General features: G+C 37.3%; 1 protein-coding gene across 5 annotated transcripts; it reads left to right on the top strand.

The window, feature by feature from the left end:
* The first annotated feature begins 42 nt into the window (after positions 1-42).
* RAB5A (RAB5A, member RAS oncogene family) lies at positions 43-17,947 on the top strand. 5 transcript variants are annotated; one of them, XM_072854007.1, is made up of 8 exons: positions 43-294; positions 1,101-1,183; positions 2,245-2,394; positions 6,307-6,557; positions 10,230-10,381; positions 11,383-11,505; positions 13,364-13,457; positions 16,461-17,947. In XM_072854007.1, the coding sequence occupies exons 4-8, from the start codon at positions 6,395-6,397 to the stop codon at positions 16,574-16,576; spliced, it is 648 nt and encodes a 215-aa protein (XP_072710108.1). In that variant the 5' UTR covers positions 43-294; positions 1,101-1,183; positions 2,245-2,394; positions 6,307-6,394; the 3' UTR covers positions 16,577-17,947. The 5 variants fall into 5 exon arrangements, with proteins under 5 accessions (XP_072710108.1, XP_072710107.1, XP_072710105.1 ...); XM_072854006.1 differs by lacking the exon at positions 2,245-2,394; XM_072854004.1 differs by lacking the exons at positions 1,101-1,183; positions 2,245-2,394.
* The last annotated feature ends 128 nt before the right edge of the window (positions 17,948-18,075 follow it).

Here is an 18,075-nt window from a genome sequence, read left to right as displayed (position 1 = left end):
GCGGCAGCGGCGGAAGTGTGTGTGTGTGCGCGTGTGTGTTTTGGTGGGGGCAGAGGCGGCGGCGGAAGTCGGCGGCGGGCTGGGTGAGGCACGGCTGCGCCCCCGCCCCTCGCCCGCGCCCCGCCGAGGAGCCACCTCCCCTCTTCCCCCTCCTCCACCCGCCCTGCCCCGACTCACCCGCCCCGGCTCACCCGCCAGCCCCGCCGGACGGACAGACGTCGCCGCGCCGCCGCCCGGCTCCCCCGGCTCCCCCTACTCCCCCTCCCCCACGCGCGGCCGCCGCGGCCCGGCCAGGTGAGGAGGCGCTGGCGGGGCGGGCGACCCCGGCGGCGAGGGGGGGGCGCGGGGAGAGGGGCGTCTGTTGTTCGGCCTCCTGCCGGCGGCCGCCTCCCCTGGCGCTGCCGCCGGGCCCTGTGGGAACATTGGGCCCTGGTGCGGGCTGCCGAGGTGGGCAGCCCGGCGTGCGGGGAGGAGAGGCTGGTCTCTCCCTTCCCGTCTCAAAATGGCGCCCCCGATTTTCCCACTTCCCCTTATTCCTGTGCCTGGAAGGGAGCCGCGGGGGAGGGGAGGTGGTGGTGGCGGCGGTGGTGGTGGCGGTGGTGGTGGTGGCGGCGGCGGCGGTTGGAGGGGCTGGGCCCGGGCCCGCGGCGAGAAGAGGAGAGTGGGGATCCTTCCCTGCGTACGGGCTCTCCTGCAACGAGTTATCGCTGTCTGGGTCCAGCTACGAGGGCAGGGTTGTTCCCTTCGAGTTGCTCGTGAGATGTGGAAGGGGAGGTTGGGTGATGGGTCCCTCGCTTTCCCTTTCACTTGCGGCTGGAGGAGGGATGGTGAATAAGGTGGGAAGTAAAATACTCAGACAACACGTCGCCATTCGGGCGATCACGACAGGCCTAGTATACTGGGTATGGTCTACATAAGACTTAATTGGAACTAGACATAAAGCTAGAGTATGGTGGAGGAACAAACCTATGCTCTCATGTGTTTTAGAGGAGAGCTGAATTGTTTAAGAACTATCAAAATGTTCCAAACAATAGGGCCATGAAAGGTTATTCTCTCAGCATTTTCAATGACTTTTTTTTTCTACCTTATGCCTCTTTCAGAGCCCGGGGATGGAAAAGAGAGGCTGAACAGCTAATTAAGCAGCTGAAATTAATCAGCTTCTTCCATGTAACGTCCAGACCAAGTAAAAAGCATGGCATCTTTGTTTTTTCCAATTTGGTAGTGACTTTTCAGAGTTGCAGGCAGGCTAGATTGCTTGTCTGTATTGTTATTCTGTCACAGGTAGATGTTGGCTGAATTGAGTGGCTAGAGACAATGATAGTACAGTCACCATTACTTACATTTCCTGTATGATAAACCAGTTTATCTGAAAGCAATTGGTACTATACATCATTCATATGAGCTTATGAGATGGTTATTATCTTTAATTGGAAGGCTATGATTTTTTTGCAGTGACTGTGTTGATTCACTTGTTTAACTTACTGTCTCATTATATTTCAGTATAAACTGGTTTACATGTGACAAGCATTTTGATAGTTGTATGTATCACTGTCTTGAACACTGCAGTAAGAAGCCACGCTAATTCTGCCAAACCTGGATAGCAAAGAACTTGGTTAGTAGGAGTAACTAATAAACAAGGCTTTTTAGATACTGCTTTTTAAAACATTCAAGATAGTCCAATATAAACAAGTTTAAAGTAGATAATGGTTGCAGCCTCATGACCTGTCTCTGTTCATGAAGTGTGAAAAAGTTTATTAGAAATTATTACAATAGTGTGTTCATGGTAAGAAACAGTGTCATTTGCTCTGAAATATAAAAGTGGTGGAATGTTCCAGTGTTAAATTTATTGTGAATTTTTGTTGTGGCCTTTGTATTTGATAATGCACTTAATCACATTCATTGTAGGAACAGTGTTAGCTGTCTTAATCTCTTCAGTAGGCTGGCTTTTGTCACTAGTATTATTTTGATACTTCTCTATTAGCTTTCTTGTAGTTTAAGTTTGTGGGTATTGGCTAAGACTGTTGGTATTTTGTACACAGACTTAAACATAATATTTGTGTGGTGATCTACTAAATACTTATGAGTCTTCTCTTTCATAAATAAAACTCATTAACAAAGACTATCTAGCAGCTTATAAATTTCTAGAGTGATGAGAATACCCAGCATCTGGTAAATTACTTGGTAGGATTAACTGGACTACTTTCCTAATAATATGCTCCAAACTCTGTTGTTCTGGCATGTCAGCCTGGAGCTGCTGTGCCTTTGCGGGATATTCGTGAGAAGAGTGACAGTTCCTACTTACCAGAAGGACCTATGTATTTGTAGTGCCCAAGACTGCAAAATGAGCCTTGCTTTTTAATATATGATGGAGTTCCCACATTAAACTCCATAAAAGTAAGAAAATCTCCCTCATTTCTATCCATATGAATCCATCTATCTAAGAAACTTCCATAGTATTTTCCTCAGCAGATTTTTATATAAGTAATTCCCTTACATAACTTCCATATGTATCAGTTTAAGAGCTTGGTTCAAGTCAAACAGTTGTGTACTGCCTTTTGTGTAGACAAATGAAAATGTCTTATCAAGGTTTTCTTTCTTCACATATTCCAAACATATTGATTACAAAGTTTGCGTAGCATACAAAAATGTGGGGCGAGGGGGATGTTAGTGGGTCTTTTCCTGGAAATTTTCACCAAAGCTAAGGGTAAAAAATAGGTATGGCTGCTAAGCCCTTGAAGTAAGTGTTCAGAATTGTCTTGAAAGTGATTTGTCAAAAAAGACTTGAATTTGCAGTGTGTCTGTAGGGTACTGAATGTAGTATTCCTCTCTTGTGTGGTGCTTTTTTTATGGTTCTCAAGGCTAGTATTTTACAGATGACTTAAGGAACTGGAGAATGAATGTGACCTGATGCTTGGAGCACACATGGGGTCTGTAGAATTGAAATCTACCTTTAAATCCACTTTTAAATCCTTGTGAGGCACCTATGTTCAGCTCACAAATGTGAAAAGAACAGGCCAAAAACATTCTGTAATGGCTATGTCAAACTTTAGTACTGCTTCTCTTCAGATTAAGAAAATCTTTTCTTCGTTTTTCATGTTTGTATGCTGCCATGTTGTGAACTTGCTGAACAGTTTCAATATCATCTGAAACTTCAAAAGATGATGATTTCCATATACAATTATAGAAGGTATTAGTGACTTTTTTAATATATCAAAATCATCTGGATGTGCTCTATCAGGTTTTCAGTCTTGCATTTTTTTTATCCTGAGCTGTGGGGTGGTATGACTATAGTAGGTTTTATTAGTAATGTATTAGATATATTGATGTGACTATTGAATGAATGATGGTTGCAGTATGTTTCTGAGATTTGATGGCCTTCCTCTCAGGTAGCGGGATCTCTATTAGCTTGACAGTTGGTTATTTTTGTACATGGTATCTGAGTGTCTAGAATGATTTCAGGGGTGGGGGGGTGTTACAAGGCTACAGCTTCTGTAGCTTGGGCATCTGTAAAAATTGAATTAGGTATTTTTCTTGACAACCTGTTTCAGCTTCAGGTTCTGAAGGAGTTTTGCAAGGGGTAGTAATTACTGTTTTGTAAGTGATATAAATCTGAATAACTAAAAACTTTAAATGGCCAGTTGAAACAAATAGATATTATGCGGCTTAAATCAGTCTTGCCTGTTTTTCTATCATACCTCCTTTTGCTCTCAGTATGGGAAACAGCAAGCAAAAAAAGGAGTCATAGCGAGTAACCAGTGTAGTGTGTTGATTTCCTTGCTGCGTGTCATCTAGAAGTCACTTGCTCCAAAGAGTACTAACTCGCATGGTCATTGGATGTAGTCCTTATGTCTTTATTAATGCTGCAGTCTAGAATAACATGGGATGAATTAAGATTAAAGGGTTTTAAATTATTTCATGGTTATCCAAACACACTAGAATGCTACAGCAAACAAATGTATTTCATTTTAAAACAGAAATAACTTAATTGTCTTCATTACTTTTCCAAAGGAAAAGATAAACAAATGGCTAACAGTATTCTGAGCTTGCCTATATTTTGGCTATGCCTTCCTGCTTTCTCGCTTGTATAATTAGGGAGAGATTAACTGTTGTCACTGATGCATTTTTATCCAAATTGCTCCACAACTTCTGAAGTGTATTTCAGCAGCACATGTAGGGGGGAAGAGTCTTGCCTGAGAACCAACACACCAGCTGTGCATGAATTGTTTTATGCTGAAAGGATGAAAGGTCTGGTATTTTTAAAATAACTGGATCCGTTCCTGTATTCTAAACTATTCAACCAAAATTAATTTAATGGGTAAGAACTTTAGTATGTAATTATTATGATGCTTAATAATAATGGTGGTGGGATATGCAGGGGCTTTTTTGCTTCATAGAAACATTCTTTCACTGTGGTACTCTTTCAGATGTTTGTAAGAACATATATCTAAAATTTGATATTTATTAGATCGTGTGCACTAAAATTAAAAAAAAAGTTGATTTAAGGATATCATAATAGTCAAACAGGACACAAACTCAGGACAGACAGGGATGAATACAGGATTGGAATATCCTACCTGGAATATGCTAAATTATTTTGAGAGCTACGGGAAAAGGAGCAACATGTGCAAATAGGAGTGTCTTTAAGATGTTGAAAATACTTTTTTCTGTTTACAGTGAGAAATAAAATACCAGTTTTTCAACTGTTATGTTGGAAATCTTAGCATTATTTGCTTTCTTATTTATTGCATGGAAGTTAGTTTGTAAGGGAATATCTTAGTGGAGGATGGAGTTCTGCTAGAGTGCTAGAAGCACCTTCCAGAAAATAAGATTCTTCAGGACTTGTGTTGAGTTTACTAAAGGGAGAGTTAGGAAGGACAATGAAGGCTTAGTGTCTGAGCTAGGTGTGTAGCAAACTGGAATGCTCAAGTGCCTGATACATGTGCTAAGTGGTTTGAAATGGGAAGATGGCTAAAGACTACTGCTTGGTTTAAAATGTAGTTGCTTTACCATAAGGAAGAGAGAGCAAGAAGTAATTTGAAAGTAGGAGGTTTGCTTACCTTTTTGCAACATAGGTATTAAAGCCATTTTCTGCATTAGGAGAACGTGCTCTAAACTACTTGCTTGCATCCTAGATGCTAGAAAAGCTGTATCCCCACAAAGTGTGTACAATTCAAGTAAATAATCAACTGGAGTAGGGCAAAGTTATAGTCTGGTTTTTGGTTGGTTTGTTTTGGTTTTTTTAGCAGAAATACAGAAGCAGATGTTTCTCTCACTGAGAGCAGAGTGACCATCACTTAGGTATATTTCCTGTGGGCTCACTTGGAATTTTGTTTTGGGAACTGGGAGGAAAGGGAATTCAGAAAATTATTATGCTAGTCTTTCCTACAGCAATGCCTACCTGCAAAAAGAGTTAATCTCCACTCTTTAGTGTGTAAAAGTATAAGTCTAAAGGCTTCCCTGTCCATATGAATAAATATTGTGATTTTTTTTTTAAAGAGTTTGAAAGAAGAGTAGGTAGACTAAGAAATACACAGTTCATACTTGTTCTTAACAAAGATCTCTGTTGTGAATATTAATCTGCTAGGACATGTGCTAGTATTGGAAATAGCAACTTATCATATGATAGTTCTCTGGTGGCATGCACAAAGTGATCTGGAATTCTTACTGGTCAAGACAATCTATTTTTCTACATATGGAAGACTTTGTATCTTTGCTTCTCGAAGTACAATTGTTAACTAGAGAAGGTATTCATGATTTGTATGTCAAGATCTTCTGTACTTTTATTTAAGGAAATTGCATTTGATGTACGTGATAGAAGTGAATTAATGAAGTATACTTGCAAAGAACTTGATGTGGTGATTGAATTTTCCCAATTTGCTCAGTTTTTTAGCGTCCTTTACTGGTGCTGACTTCAGAATATTGCTTAGTAATAGCAAAATTATGGAAAAAAATATTATTTCTTGTCATTTGATATTTCACCAATAATGTGAACGTCTGAATCTGTTGTGTTGTGCTTCAATCTTGGTATGTTAAGAAATAAGAGACTGAAGTCTTGCAAGAAGAAACATTTTAATGACCTGATTTGAAGCTTTAATGGGAAGACTAGGTATTAAAGAAGGTAACTGGTTCATTTGCCATAGATTTTGTCTATAGTTGACATCTTAACAGTGAGGGTAGCTGTACCCTGGACTATTGATTTTGGTAAATATTAGGACAAGTTATATGTAATCCATAGTGCATTAGTGAATTAGATTTTTCTTACTTGGTTTGTAAACCTAATACCACCCACTGTCTTTTCATAAACAGGTTGTTACTGGCAGAAGCACCACTGAGATCTGAATCCTGGAACTTGCTTTCAAGAGCTTGAAACAAAGGACTTCTTTCTAATTTGGGCATGGCTAATCGAGGAGCAACAAGACCCAATGGGCCAAATGCTGGAAATAAAATTTGCCAGTTCAAACTAGTACTTTTAGGAGAGTCTGCAGTTGGCAAATCAAGTTTGGTGCTTCGTTTTGTAAAAGGACAGTTTCATGAGTTTCAAGAAAGTACAATTGGAGGTGAGAAATTTATCCTGTTAATTTGTTTTGCATTGAGTTTATATTGTCCTTGCCCTTGACAACCTTGAATGTAATGGCACTTCTAGAATGGGTCATTTACAGCAAGGATCAAATCTGAGCCCTCTGTCTCTAATTGAGAACTACAACTTTCAAAGCTAAAAGTTGTAGTTGGCACAAGGCTGTAGCAAATATCCATGTCAAGTGGAGAAAGCAAATGTGTGCTTGAACTGCATAGTTGTGAAAACTGGGCTTAATGTTACATCTTGTTTGTGGGTGGATGTGTGGCTATTTTAATTGTGCTGTATACTTAATGCATTAAATAACTGCTTAATAAGAATTAAGAACTTAGTTTCTATGAAAACAAAGTGCTGCATCTTCCAAAAAGGTTGTGTTGTCATTTATGCATCCTGGCTTTGCTTTTGATTTTGGAGAACTTGCTACATTTCTGGATATACCTTTCTTTGTTAGTAATCACAATTTAATGTGCTGCTTTTACATTTTGTGACTTCAAACAAAACAGGTGCTGGCTACTAGAATTTAAAAAAAAAAAATCTGTTTAACTGTGAACAGACTTTATCCCATCCCACCCCACCCCCCCCGGCAGATTTATTCTGTTATATTGTATGTTCAAGTTGTTTGTGCTTTGAGCTGTATTCCTCCTCAGATAAATTTAAACTTAGCCTAAAACTACCTAATGGCATACAGAATTAAAAAAAATACGGATTTCATGGATTGATAAATATTCTCTAGTACTCCCTGTTGCTGCTTGCACGAATGTTTCATTGTAATATTTATGTGAAGCCCTTTCAGTGGCCTGTATGTGTCTTTACACATGAACAGTTGTTGAAATGTAAAATATCTACAAAGCTTACGAAAGTAAATACAAGCTGAATTTCATTGCATCTTTTTTTTTACCCTATTTCTAGCTGTTACATGTACTTATATATCTGTCAGCATAAATGGAGAACCACTTTTTTTTCTCCTTTAGCAGCCTTACTAATGCTCACTTTTGGCTTTGTGTGTTTTATAAGGGCTTTAGGATAAGTGTTAGTGTGAAAGGTTTCTGTATTATCTCATACAGATATGGGGTAATATGGAGAGCATTCTCAAAGATACATAGTGAATTAACTTCTCAATATCAACATGTTTTTTAGTTAAAAAAACACTGTTAAAATTTAGTGAAATTCATTGTTCAATTTCAGTCATCTCCCATTCATCTAACCTCCTTTTTGTTTTTCTTGTTTTAGTGTCTGGGTAGAACTAGGGATAACCCAAACCCTGTTACACTGTTTTAAATCTGTACAAAGGTTAAACAAGAGCTTCAGTTCAAGTTCAGATACATAGAGTTTAGTGTAATCTCTGTATTAACTTGCACCTCTTCATGTAATACAGCTGAGAGATATTAAATATAGCAATGTTGGGATTCAGATAAAGTTTTCTGTAGAGAAAGCTAACTCTGTAGCTTGTAGTTGCCTAAGGCATAATTTCTTTGTGTACAGAAGGGCCTTTTAACAAAGAGAGGCTTATGTGCATTGTCAATCTGAATAAAAACATCTGAAAGAGTGCAGTTAAAGGCAGACGTTGGATGATGGTAGTGTGTTTGGTAACTAGACTTTGCCACTTCAGACAAGTGGAGCAATGCCTGTTAGTTGCTTAAGACAAAAGTATGGCTGTTAAGGATGATAGGCTTTCAGATAATTAACACAGCTGATTAATTGTCAATTCACTATGTCCTTGCAAGGTAGAAGAAAGCTACCTTGTTTGCAGAAATTAACTGGCATTTTATGGTGGTTGAAATGTTCCTTTCAGCAAAAACAAGAGGATGTCATAGAATAAAACCCTTGTTTTAATCCTCTTCCTGAGTACATACCTTCATTTATGGAGTGTAGGTACATTCTGCTGTTGAAGAGAATAATGACTGCAAGAACTTCGAATTCCACTTGTTTAACACCTTGTCTCTGCCTTGGAGAAATATAATATTGGTTCTGAGGAGGAAGCCCTTAGTCCGATGCAGGATGTATGTTGTTTTCTCTTTATTTTGGTTCTGGTGCTTAGGGAGCTACAAGAGGAGCCTGTTTTACCCGTGCTTGGATATTTAGCATTTAGAGAGATTTATGGTGATTTAACATTGGAACATCAAAGCCTTTACCTTCTCCAACCTGCCTGCTCATCTGTGATGGATGCTAATACCCCTGAAGCAGGAACACCTGACCACTTGACTAGTCACCTTCTGTATGGTAGTTACAGTGTCCTTTATAAAGCAAGATTGACTTGCTTTTGGCTTACTATAATAAGTTGAGTTGAAAGTTGCAGCAGTTTTGGAATGATTCATAGGCTATGATGTCTTGGAGTATGTGGGACAGGGTAACATCCCAGCTATGCAAGGGTTATGGGTCAGTGCCTCTTCAGACCTTTGATTTAAATCGGCCACAATCTGTCAGTATGCTTAGTGATGAGAGTCCCCAGTTCAGCCAAGCAGGGGGCTTCCCATAGTATTTCATCAAGCAGAAGGTTTTAAAATTTTGTTGTTGTTGTTTGTTTGTGGAAGGAGCAAGGGCAAGCCAGTCCACAGTATTTCACTAAATGTCTGTCATGACTGGAAAAACAACTCCAAGCATTTATGCTGGATTGCTCAAACTTTCATCTAAATTCTTGGAATTGTTGCATTTTCTGCTGTGTATGTACTATAACTGGGCAAACAATGTGGCTATAAAGAAGGTAATCAAGACAGCTTGTCAGACCACTGTAATAGTTGTGTGCTTATTTTTAAACTTCAAAAGCTAAGGTAGAACAGATGGCTGAGTTAAAACTCAAAGGGTTAGGAGAAGCTAGTAGAAGGAAATGTTGCTTTTCAGTGGTTTTTTTTCCCCAAGGAATTATTGAGATTCTAGCTTAGTTTTGTAATATGGGTTTCTGTATTGTGTGGGTGCTCACCTCTGTATTTCTAATATGTACCTTAATGTGAATGGGAAATCTTTACTAGGAGTAACTGTATGAAGACTTGGAATAAGTTACTTACTGTTTTCTGTAATTAGAAGACCATTATTTATGGTAGTGTATTCAGCTGTAGTGGCAATGGATGCAAGTTTCCCTGAAACTGCGGGCTGTCAAAATTATGCTGAAATTAATTCTTGAGATCACTTACAAAGTAAAAAATATGTCTGCTTTAAGAAGAAGAACTTTTGAGAAGTGATTCTTTCTTCCATACCCATTAGCTAAGGTGGAGTTGTCAGGAGCTGAAATCAAGGCTTTAAGATACTATTCAGGTAATGTATATGTGTAGAACTGTAAATATCTGAACTGTTGGATTATAGCATGATGGGATGCTGTTTCTGGTACTCTATAGTCTGTTGAAGCAGGATGAAATGTATCTAGAAGGCTTAAGAGAAGGCTTGTGATTACTCAGATTCCCTATTATGAAAAAAAGGGGGGAATTCTTTCCAATTACTGCTTTCTTATGTCTAACTTGAGGAAAGACTGGTTGTTTAAATAATTTCTGTGTTGATCAGAGTTACGGTCTATCAGCTAATGCTTGCTTCAAACCTGCTATATTTTAATAGTAGACTTGAATTGTTTAAGGAAATTATATTTGCATTTCTGTGAACATAATTTTCTATGAATATAGAGATACAAGCAGACTTTCAGTTTCAGCACCTCTGTCTTTTTTTGTAGCTGCTTTTCTAACCCAGACTGTATGTCTCGATGATACAACAGTAAAATTTGAAATTTGGGATACAGCTGGGCAAGAGCGGTACCACAGTTTAGCACCCATGTACTACAGAGGAGCGCAAGCAGCTATAGTGGTATATGACATTACAAATGAGGTAAGTACTGTAGTAGGGAGGCACAAGAGGGATTTGGAAGTTAGCAGCCTTGCATCGATGTTTCCTTAATTTTTCTCACTGACTTGTGTGAATCAATTCATCATTTCATAGAATCATAGAATGATTTGGGTTGGAAGGGACCTTTAAAGGTCATCTAGTGCAACCCCCCTGCCATGGGCAGGGACATCATTGCTGTCAGGGGCATACATGAGAGGTTGCTCATTTCATATTGGACTATGTAATGTTAAATTGTGTCTATAAACCTTTCTTGCCAAAAGACTGTTTGTAGGGGGGGGGTTGTTGTATTAAAAAAAAGAGAGACAGAGAAAGCAAATTCCATTGTAGAAGTGTTTCAAACTCACCTTTAAATCAGTTCACCAGAATTGAGCTGTTACTCTCACCACATTGGTGGTGGCAGTTTATTTCTGTTAGTGGAAGACATTATTTTAATATTGTATTATTGTAAGTTATGGGTAAGGATTGGAAAGGTAGCACAAGCCATTGACACCAAAACCTAAGGTTATTTGATTTATTTTTATCTGAACTTAAATCAGATAAGCTTCACTTGGTTTTGGTAAAATGAGACTTAAAAACCAAAACCCTCAAAAAACCCAGAAACTCTGTACCATAACAAACAGTGCTCAGTAATTAGTGTTTTGACACCCTTTCAATATAGCTGCTTAGAAACTTCATTTTTCTAGAGGAGAAATTAAAATTCCCCTTTTCTCTCTTAACCCATTCTGTTTCCTTACTCTGCCTACATAAAGATCTTCCCATCTTTACTTACTTTTTCAGCATTATCCCAACTAAGCACATTTGAGAACTAAGGTAGGAATGTTTCATTTTTAAGAGCTCAGTTGGCAAGTTGGATTGTGGCTTTGGACAAAGGTAGCAGCTTTGCGTTGGCCTTTTGATTGAAGTATAGATAACAGAGATTGGGATAACAGGTGAGTACAAAAGGATGATAAAACTCAGTTGCATCATTTTGCAATCATTAACAGGAGTCCTTTGCCAGAGCGAAAAATTGGGTCAAAGAACTTCAGCGACAAGCAAGTCCTAACATTGTAATAGCTTTAGCAGGAAACAAAGCTGATCTAGCTAACAAGAGAGCTGTGGATTTCCAGGTATGTACATAACTTCTGTTTATAGAAATAGTATCTTGTTGGAATAGAAGTAAGTAAAACTGAGGAGCTTATATGCATAGCCTAGCTAGTTGTTACAGAGGTCATGCTGTTAAATATAAATGTCAACTGAGACTAAATTATACATACTACTGAAAAATCTATTCCTGTACAAGTTATATGTAGCAATTTTGAATAATTAAGTTTGACTTCAAGGAATAACTAATTTATTTGCATATCTTTAAGGCTAATTGAATTTCTGTTCTTTGATGTGACCTCTTCCTGTCTTCCACCCGAAATTACCAGTAACTAGAGTTTCAATGCATGAGACAGCAGTAACTCTCAGTGCAAACCATTCTCTCTGACTTGTGAGCAGGAGAATTTTGATTATCATATGATATGAAGCTGATTGATGTGCTTAACTTGCTTAGGCTATACTGTTGCAGTGTTCAAGTTTTAATTGTGCCTTCCATGGCATTCTTTTTGGTTTAGTGGATATATCTGTGCTCTCACTGCTATATTTTATTTTACAGAAAGTTTAACCAAGTCATCAGAAAATAGCTGCCAAAGCAAGTAAAACTTACTGCAGGTGGTTCTGGTCCATTCATGATTGGCTGAATTTGAATTAAGATCGTATTTATTAGTCATTAGTTCTCTTACAGTTTTAATTTGTATTTGGTGTCACTGTGTGAGATACTGCTGTGTATAGTAATGAATCCTTTTATAACTATAGGAGTTGGACTATGAAGGTTAGCAGAGTTTCAGGTGTTTTTCTGCCAGAATTCAATGACTCAGTTTTCTAATTTTATACTTCCATGTCAATTGTAACGTAAAGCTGTGTGACAGAAGACCTTTGTTTTGTGAAAAATTGTGATATTTAACAAAAACTTCATACATGTGTGCAGTCAAAAACTTAATCAAATTGAATCATCAAGGTAGAACTACCTTTACTATTTTTTGTACAATTACAATCTTAATATTTTTCAAATGTTCAGGTTTTTGTTAATGTGGATTTATGGGCTCCTTGCGGGCTTGACAATCCTTTCTCATTACAAAGCATATTTTAGATTTCTAGGTATTTGTTAATGTGTTATCTCAGATATAGTTACATAGATCTTGGCAGATGTCACTTAAATTATTATAGAATGCTGTAGATTATTTTTTTCATCATAGGTATTCTGTAGTTTGGCTTTTTGCAGATTTCCTATTGAATGCAAAGGCAGTTGCATCATCATAAGAAGCTGGGGATTCTCAGCTGAATTGGCTAACAGGAAGTGGCAAAAATAGAAAACTTCTTATAAAAGTGTATTTCAGATCAAAATTCAGACTGAAAAGGGAGATAACATGGGAAGATATTTAATACTGCTTATTTATTTTATAATTGTGAATTTCTGTCAGGATAATGAAACTGTTCTTATCCATCTGCCTCAGTGGTTGAAAGATTCAAGATAGTTCACAAACTGCCTACTCTCCAGGGTAATAGTAGACTTTCTGACATTTGATGGCACTTTCTGGAGCTTATTCATTCTTGCTTTTGCAGCTAGTGTTATGTATCAGGATTGTCTTTTTAATAAATATTGGTATTTGTTATTTAGTCTTGCCTGAGATTTTTTCCATCTGGATATTTTTAAGATGAGTAAGGATTTTTAAGATTGTATTTCTAAATGTTTAACTGCTTGATGGAATTGTAACTTCTTCATAGCTGATGAATAACACATTGTCACATGAGTTTTTCATCAAACTTTATTTTTCAAGATGGTATAGCAATTGTTCCTTAGTAACAATAAAAGTACAATGTGTAATGATTGTGTGATTTTTTTTTTTTTTTAATGAAGTAATGCATTCTTATTTTAACTTCCAGGAAGCACAGGCTTATGCAGATGATAACAGCTTATTGTTCATGGAGACGTCTGCCAAAACATCTATGAACGTAAATGAGATATTCATGGCAATTGGTGAGTTTATGAACAAACTGAGAATTTAAGGGAACTGTTTTCATGAGATAGTACCATCACAATCTTCCTAACCCAAGATCTTTGTTTTTCACCTAAATTATTTATGGCACTGAAGTTTCCTTAGGCCCTTTCAGATCCTTTTGGATGTTCAGAAGTCAGATAAACTTACTTGAAGCACATTTGCACAGGTCTTCTGTCAAGCACCAAAACACTTGGATTAACTTGCAATAGCTAAGCTAGGTTACTTTTGAATTCTGTCAGCAAGTTCCGTGTACCTGTTTTGATTCCATGATGAAAACTTGTACTGCTTCAAGTTCAAGCAAAATTAAGCTTTAGTTATTATATACAAAAAAACACCTTTCCCATGGTGTCGGTAACCATAAAAAGCTTTACACAGCTTTTCTTAATTGTAAGATGTACTTCACATTTGTTAAATTAGCGTAAGAATGTAAGTGAAAGTGTATAAATGTGTGCCTTTTGATGATATGTTGTTTGCAGCAGATTCCACACTGCCTTGGGCAGGTGCAGAACCTGGAATAATGTACCTTTTTATGAGACAGTGGTAATTGAAGCTGGAAACATTTCAAAATGGGAGAATGATAATGGACTTGCTTAAAAAAAAAGCCAAATATTAATTTTCGTCTAAACAAAATATTTGCTAAATAGGCTTTTGTGTTAAAATTTTGTTTGAATTCCGAATGCAGCTATCTGAAATCCAGAAGTTGTGCCAAAGATGGCAATGTGTGCTTAAATTCATTGACCAAGTATAAGTAAAGGACTTGGTCACTTCATGTGAAAAATAAATTTACTATATATTTTTAGCCCTGACATAATCTTAGGGATTTCTGTAAAGATGCTAACATGTAATAGTAAGTATAAATTACTAAATTTTTGTGAATTCCATTAATAGACACAATTGTATTTCATTGTTAATAAAATTTTGGAAGTGGAGAAAAAGCATGCATTTTTAGCTTGGTCACCAACCTATTTAGTAATCGCCTTAATCACAGTAGTGGCTCTGCTACTGGGGAATAGTAATGTATAGTGTCAAATAACCTTATTAAATCTGTTTCATATTTTGCACTACAGTGACCTCTCTACCCCACTTCTTTTTGTGAAAGACAGCATTGCTATCAAAATTAAATGTTTCTAAAGAGCTCTTATCTTCTGCTTTCCAAGTCAGCAAAGCAGAAGGTAATTCGTGGTGTGGTTCAATCTTCTAGCAGATGAAAATTAAATTATCACTATAGCAACACTTTATAACAAGTACTTGCTTCATGTTAACTATAAATACTTGGTGGGGGGGAAACACATAACTGTATGAGTGGAAAGTGTATTTTTCTCATAAATGCTCAAGATAGGCATGAATTTAATGATACAGAAAAGCTCGATTACACTGTTCTGGTGAAATTTTAAAATTAACTTGTTTAAAGCTGCTGTTTGCATCTTGTTTAAAAAAGAAAGGAAAAAATAATCCCCAAAATATGATTTTTTTTGGTGATTTGTTATATCAACAATAATTATTACCTCTCCATATTTTAATGAAGTATACAAAGTAAATTTGAGGAAACCATGCCCAATTAGTACCTGGGTATTTTGTCTGCGAGGTTGGTTGTTCAAATGAGTATTCTTTCACATTGATGGGTGAAATTTAGCTTTGTCAGTGCATCAGAACAAGATCTTTGCAGCAATGGACCCTGAAAGGAAATCTTGACAAGGATAAAAGTCTTGCATGGAACTTGGAATGGTCTTTTGCACAACATAGATGCAGTTCTCAGAACCATATGTAAATATGATCTTCAGAAATGGGAGAAAATGAAAAGCAAGAACATGGACAGAATTGAGGGATGCAAGCTACAGCTGCTTGTAAATTGACTGCTTTAGAGCTCATTCAGAACTTCCAGTTAAAAAAAATCATGTTAATTTATAGTTCTAGAATGTACCTAGAATCCAGAACGACAGTGCTCTGAAGGCATTTTTCTACTGGTGCTTTGTCCCTTTGTACTGTCTCAGCAGCTTAGTACCACATGAACTCTTGGGTTCTGTCACAGAATCATAGAACAGCCCATGTTGGAAGGGGCCTCAAAAGATCATTTTGTCCAACCTTTTGTGGGAAAGGGAGCGTAGATGAGATTACCTAGCACTCTTAGATTATCTAGCACCACAACACATTTTGTTGATGTGTACTCTGCTGGTTTTCTGGCTGTTATACTTGGCATTTCATTCCTTTTAGGAAAAGTTGTTCTTTAAAAAGCTGGCCAAAGTAATTACTTTGGAGTCAAAGCATGCAGCCAAACTGTAGAACATGGTTGTTGGGTCCTGGTAACAGGGGCAAGACAGCCCCACAGAAGTCCTTTTGTGTAGAACTTGATTTTCTCTCCATCAGAAAATTGCTAGTAGGAGGTACTGCTCAGAAGGGTAACATTTGTCACCCTTATTTTTCATGTTGGGACCCGAGAAGGTACCCTGGAGCTACAAGGACAACAAAAGAAATTATCAGTCAATTGACTCCTAAGAGCAGGAGAGAAGAGACAGCTTGAAAAAAAGGAGAGACTTGATCTAGTGCTGAGGGCCATTTTATATGTTGTATGCAAATACTTATTCTGGCTAGATAGCTGGACAGTAATTTGACCCATTTCTGTCTGTGCTTCCTGCCTTTTCAATCTTTCTCTATCTTTTAGCGCTAATGTCCTGATCTTAAAGCCTGTTCTGTGTAGGTGGATTCCCACAAGAGCCATCATTTACTGGCATAGCATACCTGTGCAGATACATTTTACTGGTCAAGTTACTAATGCATGTCACTCTTGAAACTCATAAGGTAGTTAATCATTAAGAAGTTAAGTGTCTTAACTTCTTTTATGACCAACACACTGAATCAAATCAGATTTTATAGTGATTATATTGATATGCTTAGAGTAAGAAAGTGTTGACTGTTTGTGTACTCAGGTGACTTAATCTTAGTACAGTCTCAGTTTTAACTCTCATTTCTTGTTGATTTTATAGCAAAAAAATTACCCAAGAATGAACCACAGAATGCAGGAGCCAACTCTGCCAGAGGAAGAGGAGTAGACCTTACTGAACCCACGCAACCACCCAAGAGTCAATGTTGTAGTAACTAAAACATCAATTGCTTTAAACTGTTCTGAATAGTCTTCTGCTTCCTAACTGTTAATAACCATGGAATTGGAGTGCTTAACCTGGCCCAGTACAGCTTCCAAACAGCGAAGAGACTTACGATAATAGTCAAGTTCATGATACAGAGGGGTGTTTTGACCTAAAATTTTAACATGCATGTATCCGCCACTGGCTGTAATGTTTCAGCAGTAGAGGAGAGATGGAAGCGGAATAAACTTCCTTCAGTTGAAAGGTTTTAAAAATCACTTACCGTTAGGGGTGTAGAAGAACTACTTTCTGTGGACCTAATTGGCCAGTTCCTGTAGCCTCAATACTGATTACTGTTATAATAAATAGAATTGGGACTTTTCATAATTCTCAATTGTGCTTTAAAACCTTTTTAGAAACAGGGTCTAAAAATTACTTAAACTTATTCACAGTATTGATCCAACCAGTTGTTTCTGCAGGTATCTACTGTTTAGTTATACATTCCATAGTTTAATAATTTAATTACAAATAATACTTGCATTAACAATTTTAAGAACCCTATGCTTGCAGGAAAGTGGAGTTTTAGTTGGTACACTGTATGTAAATTATATCAACCCAGTTAGTTATCTAAAGGAATTAGTGATAAATCAAGTTTAACTTCATTTCTAATCTGTTCAGAGGGTACAGACCTGTAAATTCAACTTTATGACTTAGGATTTTTTTTTTCCTCTACAAACTGTAAGAGCTCTTCAAGTAAAACCACAACAAACTCGGTGTCTGTGACTTCTTTCTTGTTTTTGATCATTGCTGGCCATTACAGTTTATGTTTTTCCCCTAAGGAAGAAAATAGTGCACTAATGATTATGTACATCCAACTTGATTTTAAATTTGGATATTAATGTACTGTAAATAGGTACTCTGCATTGTAGTCTACATTTGTTTAATACTTTCTGTAATATTTAAGAGTTGCTTAAAGGTATACAGAATGTACAGTTACTTAAAGCTAACTTTTTTCCTCTCTAATCAAAGGGGGTTTTAAGTTCTTCCTTTATGGCTAGAACAGTAATAAATGATGCTCCTGTATCTGTAACATAAGTACTGCTGTCTGTCAGTAATGAACTTTGCAACTTTGTTTTCCAAAGTACATTTTATTTTGATCTGTCCAGTATATTGCACTAATTCTTTTAGTTATTTTCATTATATGAAATCTACCAAGTGTGTCAGAAGAGATGAATTAGTCTATTTAAATGTTGAACTGATAGCAGAGACTTACTTGTGCAGATTTTAAATTTGCAGTAATCTGGGTTTAGCAAGGAAAATGACAGTTCACCAGTGTTTAGTTTTATATTGAGGTGCTCAGGTTTGAATAAAGTGGTTTAAAAAAAATACGTTTTTTTTGATTACTGTTTCTTATTGAGAGTTTCAGAAGGTTTTATTGTACTTACACAGTTCCAGGCAATGTCTGACTTCCTATATGGGTCAGCATTTAAGATTATTACAAGTCAATTCATGACAC

Source organism: Ciconia boyciana, chromosome 2, assembly GCF_034638445.1.
Source record: "Ciconia boyciana chromosome 2, ASM3463844v1, whole genome shotgun sequence".
Classification (NCBI taxonomy): domain Eukaryota; kingdom Metazoa; phylum Chordata; class Aves; order Ciconiiformes; family Ciconiidae; genus Ciconia; species Ciconia boyciana.
Note: the sequence above shows the minus strand (reverse complement) of the source record. Positions and strands in the feature narration are given on the sequence as shown.

Coding starts and splice junctions, on each gene's coding strand:
- RAB5A (XM_072854004.1), top strand. CDS start 6,395: ATGGCTAATCGAGGAGCAACAAGACCCAATGGGCCAAATGCTGGAAAT. Junction 6,558..10,229: donor TCAAGAAAGTACAATTGGAG/GTGAGAAATTTA, acceptor CTTTTTTTGTAG/CTGCTTTTCTAACCCAGACT. Junction 13,458..16,460: donor TGAGATATTCATGGCAATTG/GTGAGTTTATGA, acceptor TTGATTTTATAG/CAAAAAAATTACCCAAGAAT.